Below are 13,306 nucleotides of genomic sequence, written 5' to 3' on the forward strand. Positions count from 1 at the left end.
GTTCTCACATTAGCATCGTTGCAGCTGTTGAAGATGGAGGTTCTTATTCCAGCTCCCGCCGACTGTGAAGTGCGGTCAGTGATAACGCTAGGCCGCACACGGCTCGACGGACAGCAAGTCTCCTGCAGGAGTTCAGCTGGGAGGTGTTTAATCATCCACCCTACAGCCTGGACCTCGCTCCCAGTGATTTCCATCTTTTCCTACACCTCAAGAAATTCCTGTCCGGTCAGCGTCAGCGTTTTGAGAATGACAGAGAGGCGGAGATGGTTGTCACACAGTGGTTCCAATCCCAGGCGGCAGACTTCTACGACACAGGTATTCAAAAGTTGGTCCCACGGTATGACCAATGTCTCAATTCCGGTGGCGAATATGTTGAAAAATAGCTGGACACTTGTTGTATCTGTTGCAATAAATATTTCCATGAAATTGTGTTTTGTTTCTGTAAACGGCCCCAGGGAAACTTACTTTGAGGACGCGCCTCATATAAGACATAATTTTTCAATACTGATGCTTCTCTGTCATATCACAGAAAATCGTATCATGAAGAAAAAGATGCATACTTACAAAGACGATAATATTATGAATTTAGCGTTTTCTTATAACACGAGGAAAACAGGCTAAACGTACTACCACTTTTATTCTGTATGATACAATGCATGTTTTATTCTTCATTACTGCAACCACATACATTTATGAAAGGTATAATCTTTATGGACATGCCTTCATGTATAAAAAAAACACTTATGACTGAAAAAGTGAAACTATCGAATTCTGTAAGAGAAAATTAGTTGGTAACGCGGTCCATTTTCATACGTCACTATTTCGGTGGTAGGCAGTCGAAGCGTTAAATTCATGACTTGTCTGTATGAATGGAAACTAAGAGGTGAAAAGAATTTGATGTTATAGTAATATACCTCCCACTGTTGCTGGTTTAATTTGATGCTCATGGATGCATTCTCTGTTTCCAACGTTATAAGTCGCTCGCGCAAACGCTTGATCTCTGCTATTAAGGCCTCGTGTGACATTAGTGATGTTGTTTCCTTGTCATCATCTTCCTCTAGCTGCATCATGCTGTTACATGGTAACAGGTGACCTGAAAACAGTGAAACATGTTGTTATAATGAACTGTACTAGAAGTTGAAAATTTCTTTACTTAAGTAAGAGTCCGTTACAATGACAAGTAGCCGACTAGAATAGTATTAAATTTTTTGGGTAGTTTATTAATCTCTGGAATATCTGTTGTTGTGAGGCAGTAGTAATATAATTTTGTTCCTCCGAGTTGGTACTGTAAAATTCTGATTAATTTATAACACTTTGTGATGTAATAGGATCTCCCTGCTCACCGATCACACTTCCACTGGTTTGTGACGCATCACCAGCTTTCTTATCTGAATCTCTCACAGGAAGTCATGTTAAACTTACGCAACATTTTATTCTTTACCCAAAGAGACATACTTCGGGTCAATATCACTCCATCGTGTTCACATACACAGGAGCGAAAGAACTATCACAATCACAAGCAGTCATTTTGGAGCAAGTGAAAGAGAATATGAGACTGTGTGGTTAATCTGTAGCACTTATTAGAACAAGTCATTATTGTAGACCAGTGGTTCCCAAAGTAGGTGGTCGGCGCTAAAGTGGAAATGCATAAAAATCATGGGAGTGCTTTTTTATACTTATTGTGCACTAAAATACAAAACTATCAACTGTTTATAAAGTTATACAACAGTACAGTTGAGATGTCTAAAGATAGGCAGTCTGAGCACTAACAGTACCAGGTGGCGATACATGATTTGAAGCTTTTGCTGTGACGAAACTCAATAAAATCTTCTCGGGAAATCATCTGCATCTCTTTGTGTAACCATCTGATGTGACTGATTGCCCAAGAATATTTTCATGAGTTCCAGGTGGTATTCTGTAATGAAACTGACTGAGATCATTGGTAAGGATGGTGGTGAGATTATTGATAGGTCTTCTTACAGGTGAATAAAGAAATGTAAAATACACCATGTTGAAGGTCATACTATTGGAAATCATCGTGGACTTAGTTTATCAGAATCACCCAACACAGTAAATGTTAGAACAGTGTGCAGTGTGACTTTAAGTCATTGTCAGTAAAAGTATGGATTCCTGGTTTATAAAACAACCTAAAAGTGAGAGCATGGCTGTGAATGACTATAAGTCTTCAGAAGATATTTTGTGGTCAAACTATATCAGCATCTGAATGGATTCAGCATCAACCGCCACGGTGGTCTAGCGGTTAGAACGCTGAGCTTGTAATACTGGGGTCCCGGTTTCGATTCCCGGCGGTGCTCAGATTTACAACTTGTGTTGGGCATCTCAGAGTTTTCCTCTGGGGTTTCCCCGGTTTCTCCGTGGCATCTCAACAATTACTCCACTTTCATCATTTTGCGAAAAGGGGGTCACAGCAGGAGCGTTAAATGTTGCGGTCCCGGTCGAACCCATGTACTGATGGGTCGTTAATCCTGCTAACCACCAATGCACACCATGCTGAATGGTGTGTAGTGGATACGAAAAAAAAGCAGTGACTCTGACATGACATAAGCTGAAGTAAGGCAACTTCCTCCTCACATAAACTTCATACGTTACGTCACTGATAGAGAAGATTTAGCATTATGTGACCATCAACCACAATTACAGGAGAATGTAAAAGTAATGAACTTTGCGAAACCTTGCCCCTTGAACTCTCGCCTATTTGCAGTGTGTTGCAAGGAAATGCAGGCAGACCACAAATTATTTATATTGCATTAGGGGGTAAGGTGGTTATCTAGCGGCAAAGTTCTTACATGACTAGCTGAATTGAAAGAAGATGAATGATGCTTCGCTCTCCATTATCACCACTAGAATTGAAGTTAAATCTTCATACCACATGTAAGTAGAAGTGTGATAGTAACAGAAGAGGTCATGCATTTTGGAATGTATGCACATGTAGCGAGTTTCCCTCTTTGCTGTTCGCCTCATACTTACAGCTTGCAAAACGTACCTGTAGTGGATGTATGAGCTGTGGGCAGGTCCCCACTAATTGGTGAGGCAGAAGAATGTTCGCTGGCACATGATGCAACAAGAGGTGTTGTCTCTAGCAGCTGTGTGAGGGTAGTACTTGCACCTATCCGGGCCCCTGCACCAGCCCCAGCGTGAACTTCTCCAGCACAAGACCCGTAACTACGCGAAGTGGAACCTGAAAATTTGAATTTTGATCTGGGTGAAAAAGTCTTCATTGTAGTCATTCACTGTCTTCAAAGGAAACTTCCACAGCAAAATCACTTCTCTTCAACCAGCTAACTAAAAATTTGCTATCAGCAGAGCTGAAAATGGGCATAAACACATGTAGATATCATTTATTTAGATCCAGAATGCCTTTTTAACTAAGCTATTTCTAGTTTCTTAAGACTTAATGACGAATGTCCCTACTCCTTAGTGCCTGATTGAGCACTGTGCCATGCATGTATATTGGGGGAGTGGAGGTATAGCTCCATGCATTCTTATCATTGGCACTAGATTAGGATTGAGAGTGTGCTTTACCTATGACAGATACCAGGAGCCACTGGAGAGGAGGTTCGGTGGACGTCAGAACGTGTCTGTATTAAGTGCTGGTTTCTATTTTAATCTTCATTCATGTTTCAAGTTCATGATATAAGAATTGTGTACCACAACATAAAACAAGTTGAGATTTATTAACAGCCACAACTGTAAATGGGAATTTAACATTTCAATATTCAGTCATTTTATGCAAAGTTTTTATTTGTAAAATGAAAAATTTTGAGAATTATTTTATGTCAGTGAAACATATAAACACATATAAATATAAGAATAATTATGGTGATGGAGTAATATGTATAATTTTATATGTTTTCAAGAACACAACAAAATGTTTCAGTATATTTTTCAAGTGGGCAGATCATATTTGAAGTATCAGTGCCCGAAATGACAATGGAATTGAGATCCAAAGGAACATAAATGATTTGAAAACAAACATGCTGGACCAAATGAAGTTTAACATGAAAATAGATATGATGCAGTAGGAAGTAATGGAAATGAAGCTGCGAAAGAATCAAGGATAAATCCTTTTACTACAAACAGACAATTTACGAGGACAAAAGCCAAGAAGAACTTAATGATTATTCCAGCGTTGCAGTTACCTGCATGAACAGCTGCCTGAGGCACATGATGGCTTGGGGCTTGGATCCCACTGCCTCTTCGCTCATCATCTGAAGACAGTCCGCTTGATGTGGCTGATAGGGGCGACTCCATGGTGCGCACACGCCCTTGTAAAGACCTGTGAGATATGTATAACAGAGAGTTATTTCATGATTCAAGTGGCCCCAAAGTATTAACTTTTAACTCTTTAGATTCTAACAATCCAAAATATTAGAAACATATTACCCTCATCTGCAACAACACATTGCTTTTATAATGAATGTTCACTGTAATTGTTGTCATCACATTGCTATCATCACCACTCATTACAACTATAATCAATACCTTTCCAACATTGTGTGTCTTAATTCTGTTTAGATAATTCTGTCAGTCATACCTTTGAATGTTTAATCTTATTAGATGAAACTTGAAGCTTAAAAATTATACATTATTTTATGTTTACTATTACAAAGTAATCCAACAAGATCTTGATTTATTTTAACACTTATGAAGAATAATATATGGAGATTTTGGAAAGCTTCTGAAGCCAGTATAAGAAAATTTTAAGGCAACATTACTTGAATTGCCTTATACGTACTACCATCAACTTTGTAGGTAAATGCTTCCAATGGAAAAATTAATACTAAAACCCATTACTGATACAAATTCCGATTATAAACATTCCATCATATTATATAAAATTATGGTAAATCAAAATAACATTTTATTCTTAGAAATGTAAGCAGAATAGAAGCAATGTTACAATCTTCTTATTTTTCGACATATTTTCCCTGTCTCTTGAGGCACCTAGTTCAACACATCACAAGAAACTTGATGCCAGCAGCAAAATAATTTTTTCAATGCTCCTGTAGCCTTAACCTCACTTTTACTTCATTACATGGGGATCTTTATCCTTGTGAGTCCTCCTTCAGATAATGCAAGATATGAAGTGAATAGTAAATTAATCAGCACCTCAAATTATATGGAAAGTGCAGTGTTTTAATCTAATTTCTAATTAAATCTATTTCTTATGAGTTTCTGCATGAAAGTTAACTGTGACTCATCCTTCACTGTCCTAGAAAACAGTTCATCAGTTGAAGCTTGTGTTTTTAATTCCTTGGAAGCTGAAGTGCACTGAAGGCTATCGAATGTGCTTACATGTTAATAAAGACACATCCTTGTTTCATTACAAGTGATGATTCAGTTTATAAAAGGATCCCTAGATGATATACACAGATCTCCACGTAGCTTTCAGAGTGCTGATAATACAGGACATTGTAATTTTACCGTCTAATACTTTGGTGAGGCTGGCTCTTATTGCCTCTTGTGAAGAGCTGTCACTAAAGAACAGCATCATACTGGAACCATTATGTATTCTCAAACTGATATCATATTAAGTTACCTGGAAGTAGGACTGAGCGTGGGGCTGAAGAGCGAGTTAACAGAGTAAGGTGGTGGTCCCAATGATGACCCCCCAGTGATGAGTGGCTCCAGGGGAGACACCCACATATCTTCCAATGGTATTCGTCCTCGAGATTCCACCAGACCTGGTGTAGATTGACTGCGACACATTGCAGCTGTAATGTAATGTTATAAATATTACACACTCAATAAGCAATATCAGCAGGATTATAGCACAAATAAAATAAAATAAATTGAATTTATAAATCAACGAGTGCTTCAGGAGTGCAGCACCGGCAAAGTATGAAGAAATCATTGGATTTAACTCCAACATCTTTCGACAAAGTAATAAATTAGTGGTGGAAATGAACATGTGATATCTTGAGATTTGAGGTTCTCACAGCGGTGAAGAGGTCAGTCGTGGTCTTCTATGTTATTTTATGTTACCTGAGTATCAGCCTACTACAAACAAGACAACGCAGTGTCACAAACTAGAAGATCATGCTCAAAATCCATCCATCCATCCATCCATCCAATGTCTCTGCAGCCCATATCGGGCCTTGGCCTCCTCCCATGTGGGAGGATTCCTTGTCTTTGAAGTGTGCATTTGTGAGTAGTGAACGACAAGCCCACTGCCTCTGCACAATTTCTACTCAATCCTGATTTGACTCCTAGAGCCATCTAGTAGAGACTCAGGAGAGACTTGGGTGAGAAATGGCCACTGAATTTTGCTTATGAAACATCTCGTTCATGCTCGCAAGGTTCTTTTACATGCCGTAAATCTACGACGTGAGACTGCCAGCTTTACTTCCCTTCCAAAGGAAGATAAGATATCTTACTATCAGAAGAGGAACTAATGCCAACCATCAATGCCATGTATCATCCTGTTCTTCACAAATTCAGGCAGATCCTCAAGGAAGTTCTCATATGCCATCTCCGATTTCTTACACGTAAGCACTCAAATAATGTGATTTTCAACTACTGGTGTTGGTTCATACCGCACTGAAGTGTCCTCACATGTTGACATTTCAGATGTGGACACACACACATGTATTACAGTCGACTGTTGAATTGAACTTCAGTGCAAAATGGATAATAAAGTTTGTAGCCTGCAGAATCTGTCTGTAATGCTTGTCATTTCCATTGTCTGTACGCATAAAACATGTTGAGAATGGCTGAATGGATTTTCATGAAATTTGGTATGAATTTTATGCCCCTGTAAGCTACTCAAAACCCATACTTTTCTAATTTGCTGCTACCATTAATACCAATATGATGGATGACCAAAATTATGAGGTGGGAGGAACATGTTAAGTGATGATATTACTTATGAGCCTACATGCCTATGTTGACGTCACACATGAAGTATCCACATAAAATGAAAACAGCACAATGAATTTTGTGAGAACAGTAGAAACTGCTCGTGTAGGACTTTGGTTTTGAGACAGTAACTGAAAAGATATATTTTTCTTAAAATTTCATATTCCTATTAAGGTTTGTTTCTTTGTCTAAGGAATCACATTTTTGGAGCATTATACATATGTGTGGGTCTAGGTCAACACATCATAGTAAAGTTAGATTCCTACAGTGTATATATATTTCATAGAACAAGATGAATATTATGTGATTTGAAAGATACAAAATTATGCAGAGGAAATTTATAAAAAAACAATGCAAACTTTTAACCATGTACGAGGAAAATTAAAGAAATGGGGGCACTGCTGGAAAAATTTATGGTATAAATGGGAACACTCCTGAGGGCTATTCATGCTGAAGCTCAAGGTCAAACAGTGACATAGTGTGATTGTGGTTCAGTTGAAGTCCATTTATGCCAAGTGAGCATCAATTTATGGAAAAAAACATCGCTTGATCATTCTCCATGTTTAGTTGATTTGTTGGTCTGAGAGAAAAGAAACATCTGCATATTTTAAGGTGACTGCATTAATATCACTATACTTTTCAAGATGTGGGTCTTATGATAGCAGAAAATGTGAATAGGTGTGATATTCCTTCCAATTAGAAGTAATCTTGCAAAGCAATAGCTTAAGGAGTGGTTCCAAGTGGTAAAGTAAACTCTTCTGAATGATGTGAAATGTATTTAATTGTTTTATGTGGGTTTTTAAGAAAAAAATACATGGTTTAATCAAAACCATGCACAACATAGTGTGATCGTGAGATTTAAATTGGTCCAGCAGAGGATACAGGGATTTAAAAGCCTAATACTCTAATGATTAATCCTCCGTCACTAAATGTACAAATAACATGGTTTTAGTCTCAGGCCTCATTGGCTGGAATTTCCCATGAAGCAACAGGAAAGACAATAAGATTCTTTAAAGAGAATTCTGAGGCTTGTTAAAGTGCAAGTTCCCTAATCCACACACACAAGAAGAATACAATAATTTAACGGTTCATCTTTTTTTGACATGCTGGACCGCAAACTTGGAAACGTCAAAAACCACTAATGTAACACAGTTACTTCAAATACAGCCATATGCTGAGTTATGAGCATGACACCTATTAAAGACAAATGCTGTGATATTTGGGTTTTTCTGACGTGTTGTATGAATTGAGAGATAAATATAAAACACTGGAAAAAACGTGACTGGCCAGGGAAAATCACTCTAATGAGAGAAGACCCTACCCCAACTAAATTACTGTTAACGAGACCTGAAGATTCTACACCATTAACACTGTATCTTCAGTGCACTCAATTCCAAACTAGTCCAATCCAAGAAACATCCTCCTGATGCATTAATCTAAATCCAGTTTAATGTCACACTGTTATCTCCTTCTCAGTTTTCCAAGTGAACATTCCAAGATGTTTTGCTACAAAACTCTGTAACAATTCCTTGTTCATTCCATCTGAGCTACAGGTCCAGAAAATTGGCCCCACTATAATAATAACGGAGAGGAAAAAGTCAAAAAAAATTATTTACAATCTAATATCCTCCATTCTTCACAAATTTTATCCCCCATAGATCCAAAAATCTTGCATCCAATTTGTTATTTAATTCTTGTAACATGTGTCATTTATTCAAACAAATTTTCATCATATAACACCATCTCATTGGATTACAATAAATTAAATGAATTTTATGGATGCGAACAGATACAAATGTCATACCTTAATTTACCATTAGATCCACAACATTTTCTAAGAATTTTTGACCCATACTACTCTTAATACTGTCATATATTCTGTTATGTTTGATTTTAATTGGCTAGAATAACTCTGGAAAGCTTGCAGTTTTGTTATATGGGACACATAATAAATTCACTATAAATTTTATAAGAAAATGTTAAATTTAAATTCCTTCTCTTGTGTGATAGACTTTGAAAGCTTTTAATAATAACCCTGTTAGAGTAAAGTTGCTTCGAAGACAACCTTACTGATCTTGTGGCATCCCGAGACACGTTTACTCTCATGAGCTTATATAAAAATGTTGAACGACACATCAGTGTCAAACTCGCTGACATTGTATTAGATTACAGCGCTACATTACCACAGGCCATTAAAAGACATCAAGTGCAGTTACAGTACACGGTAGTGCTGCAATCACTCACCATTCCAATTTGTGCTGTGTTTTTCATGTTATATGCTGTACCATCCACGTGAAACTCTTTGAAACTGTGCTAAATGGCAGTGCAACAAAGTTATTACCACTACAAGAAACTACGTGTATTTTATGAGCATACATCAAACAAGAGTGGTTGTATTCTTTGGCTCTATTGCATTTCAATAGCTTCATATAAATTCTAGCATGCGTAGGGACAATATTTTAGCACACATACGAAAAGCGTTAAGTGGGATTCATTAAATATTATTATCTGTGAAAATGATAAACAGTTGTCATGGAAGTTCTGCCACCTAATTAATATACTGTACAGTCTAGAACTCTTTGTCTAGCTTCAATATCATCCCAGTAGTTGGGGTGGTGAGGGAGGAGCATGCATATTGACTTAACTCCTCAACATGGCACTCACCGCCCGGTGGCAGCACTTGTCTGCCTGACTGCCGCCGCAGAGCGCCACCTCCGCGCCACAATGATGACATCTCCTCCATCTCACCACCCCAAGTATCTACAAACACCAGCAGCCATTATTAGTGACTCCATGTTGGAATTGTTCACAGTTACTGTTACCACCCCGGTCCATATTTACGTACAGCTTTGCATCTACAAAGACATTCTGCTTTCAGTTGGTTGATGTAAAATGACAAGAAAACACAGAATGGGTTATGAGCGAATAGGAGACAAATCATTTTGCGCTAAATAAGAAAATGGACGGCAGATGAATGCTGCAAAGATAACGAGAAGGAAGTTTACTCGAGAATATCACAAACAAAGTATTTTCAGAAATATGCAGCGTATTCAGGTTACTGACACAACAGGCTTTTGAAAATGCAGCCAAACTTCCTCTGGAGAATGGAACGCAACCGAACCTTCTGTCTGACTCACCAATAAGAATATGACGACAGGTCTGTTCAAAATCACTTGTGAACATAGAAATCCATCGGAGGAAGTAGTTAGTTATATCGGCACTGGTCATACGCATCGATATTCAACGAGTAAAAAGAATATAGGCCTATCTTGTTTTTCAGAGATGCATCACTGAGAAATCTGCAGCTAATAGTCGTGAAGATCTTGTGAAAGTGTATTTAACATTTTTCTATGATGTGTCGAGATTTGTGGCAAACCTGTGTTTTATTCTCGAAACAGAATCAGTAATTAAAAATTTATTGATTCTGTTTTGAGGTGGGTCATTACTTTCTGGAAGAAATGTGCCATTATATAAGCTTCGGACATTCCTGTGCCTAATTTTGAAAATAGTTGTCTTTTCAAAATTAAATGTTTTGTATTATTTTTGTGATTTGCTAAATTATAAAACCCTGTAACTAATGTCCAAAATGGAAACATATATTTATACTTTTCCCATAATTGTCTGTCCAAAGGGCAAACATTCTCTGTATTTACCAATTTATTTTCTACAAAGTGCCACTGTACATGTTTCAGGACACCCCTGATCCCAATTTTTGAAATTGATGAATTCAGTCACTTTCTATGGTTGCCTCTTCAAAAGAAAAAATCTTCTGTACCTACTATTCTTATGACATGCTGTTTGGGAGAATAACGCTGTTTTTTGTTTAGCGGACCACCCTCAAGCTTATTCTGAGGACACGAAGAAGTGGATAATTTTCCTAAGGTTTTCTATCCAAGTCGAACTTTTTCTTTTCATTTATCATTTTTCTTATGAAGCACATTTCAGAGAAATGTCCCACTGTTTTAGTTTGTTAACTCACATTGTTCGGACAGCGACCTCAGGTCATGGGAATTTCTAGTTCCTGGAAAAAATGTGGCAGATGGACAGACGAGATGATGGGAGAACGTGTAAAATATGGGAAGAGATGAGAAATGAATAGTGAATGTTAGTCAGAAAAGAGACAAAACCATGGAGATCGCCTAGGCGTAGATGGACCCGGAACATGGAGGACTGTCGCGTCCAAGCTGGGATAAGACGGACAGATGCTCACATGAAGCAGCACACGAGAAACAGGAATTAAGCCTTAATTAAACTGATGAGTTTAATCAGGAAGTTTAATTGTCGATGTGGATTTGACGCTTTCATTTCACGACAGGGACCAGGCATCTGCTCGAGTTAAGATGGTAATGATTTTTGGAAATATTTAATCTAGCTGAGTGGTTCTCCATGGAGTTGATTACTTTGTTAGTCGGATGTATGTAGCCAAAATTATTAGTAACCAATTAAGTAATATTATTTTCGTAACAATAATATATAAATTAGTGATCTATTCATTGGCCCTTGCATTCATCTTAGTAATTCTGTAACAGTGGTTAACTGACATTTGAAAAGTCACAATAATTTAAATAAAATATATTTATATAAAAAAAAATGATGGATAAATTTAATTTTTTATTATAATTAAATATCAGAAATCTGATTCTGTTCACAGGTAATCTGAAGTTGGGTTCTGGTAAAGCGTAAATTATGAATGCTTCAAAGCGTGAGCTTGAGAAATAATCTTAAATTTGGCTCTACCGTGTAAAAATCCAGCAAGCTCGCTCGTATTATTTTCAATATTCACATAATATTCAATAAGAAAAGCTTGTTTAATTTTCTATTCTCTCTCGCTTGCAGTAAGGAACTGCAATATTATATTTAGGTCAAGGCTTCAGAGCAGTGGCTTAATTTAATTTATGGCTATGTTAGTTTATTTTTAGAAAGTTCTCCATCAGTTCATGTAATACAGAGTCTCACTCGCGGACTCATGATGACTCTTAAGGCTTTGACCGGGATGTTCTTTTGTTAAATCTTATGTGGTACCGCCTGATTCGACTTCTAATGGTTAAGTGAAGTGTTTTCTTCGCGGTACGGTCTGGATTCGTAAATATTATGAAGACGAGCTTCGGCTTCAAAGGGTTAACCAGCTGATTTTCGTAATGGTGAGGTGTAGTGCTTTCTTCGCGGTACGGACTGAATTCATAAATACGTAATATTTAGACGATCTTCGGCTTCAAATGGTTAATTGTGTGATCAACAGAGACACTCACCTCTCTCTAGCGGCGCCCTCTTGTACTTCTCGAGGCGCTTGACGGCGATGGCCTCGAGCCTCACCCTGGCAGCTGGGTACTCCTTGAGCACATCCCACATGTCTTTCTTCGACAGGACGAACAGATCGCTGTAGCCCACCGACCGGACTGAGGCCGTTCGACGGTTTCCTGCACAGAACTCACTCTTCTGATGATGTTGCTTACATTAAAGATTGCGAATACGACACAAACAGTGACGCATGGCCAACGATAACTGATGTCAGACACTGAGTAATTAGAAATTTTGCTTTATATTAGGGAGGACCTGGGTTTAGATATCCGCCCAGAGACAGGGTTTTCTTCAGTCCCTACAGAAAAATGCTATTTCTGAATAGTTCATTGCCTGAAACATTTGCTATGTACACTGATTCGGGCTCTACTCCTGTCTTCAATTGTTTGGTTATAATTAACTAACCAATCAACTCGATGGAGCAGACGCCTTCATCAGAAGCTGATAGTCACTCATCTGGTAAAGAAATTTCTTACACTCTTTGAAAAACCATTGCTCTTTACAATGTTCACAAATTCTCATTACCTGATATTATTCGGAATAAAATGAATGGCAAGCTCTTAAGCAGCTTACGTATTTTAGAAGCGTGGACTGTGTGGAAGTACTTACCCGTGGAGAGCCGTAGTTGAACTGAAGGGGTTGGTTGAAACATATATGAATATCTGAATGCAGTATTAATATTTAATGCCTTTATATACTTTAATAAAATCTGTTTAAGACAAATTCTAATACTCATATATGTTCAAATAAAAAATAAAAAAACCCACTCAAGAATCCAAGATTTACACAAGAAAAAGAAACATCTAAATCGAACATACAAGTTACACATACAAAAATGCACTAATTTGGAAAGATTTGTGGATTTAAATAAACAAAATACAAAAAAACTGGAATACGAGACAAATAAAATACAACACTTCATAAGAATATTCAATACCAACGAAGGTAACGTAACAGAAATGGTATTTATGAGCACTCAATATTCTTCAAACGTGTCGAGAATCTTAGCAACATTCAAGTTTCCTCCGACGAAGAAGACTTGAAGAATAAGGGACTAGAGTACAATCTACATTTGACGCCGACCTCCATCTAGTGCTCCCCCAAGCGCCTATATGGCGTGTAGCGGGAC

At 37.7% G+C, this 13,306-nt stretch overlaps 1 protein-coding gene and 1 long non-coding RNA gene across 6 annotated transcripts in view; one reads left to right on the forward strand and one right to left on the reverse strand.

Annotated features, from left to right (window-relative positions):
- Window positions 1–13,306, forward strand: part of LOC147874283 (uncharacterized) — a 78,962-nt gene that overhangs the window by 54,001 nt on the left and 11,655 nt on the right. The window lies entirely within an intron of this gene.
- The window catches only part of LOC110840440 (cyclic nucleotide-gated cation channel), a 206,190-nt gene that overhangs the window by 9,810 nt on the left and 183,074 nt on the right, over window positions 1–13,306 (reverse strand). For 3 of the 5 annotated variants that reach the window (XM_087346759.1, XM_087346754.1, XM_087346756.1), the window contains exons 9-14: window positions 12,129–12,296; window positions 9,544–9,639; window positions 5,561–5,735; window positions 4,161–4,297; window positions 3,005–3,199; window positions 915–1,093 (exon numbers count right to left, since the gene is read on the reverse strand). In XM_087346759.1, the coding sequence (XP_087202885.1) occupies window positions 915–1,093; window positions 3,005–3,199; window positions 4,161–4,297; window positions 5,561–5,735; window positions 9,544–9,639; window positions 12,129–12,296 (950 nt within the window). The remainder of the gene's footprint in view (window positions 1–914; window positions 1,094–3,004; window positions 3,200–4,160; window positions 4,298–5,560; window positions 5,736–9,543; window positions 9,640–12,128; window positions 12,297–13,306) is intronic. The other 2 variants (XM_087346758.1, XM_087346757.1) reach the window with 1 other exon arrangement.

Source organism: Zootermopsis nevadensis, unplaced genomic scaffold (assembly GCF_977971745.1).
Source record: "Zootermopsis nevadensis isolate Lab colony 2312 unplaced genomic scaffold, Znev_1.0 Znev_ptg000010l, whole genome shotgun sequence".
Lineage (NCBI taxonomy): Eukaryota > Metazoa > Arthropoda > Insecta > Blattodea > Termopsidae > Zootermopsis > Zootermopsis nevadensis.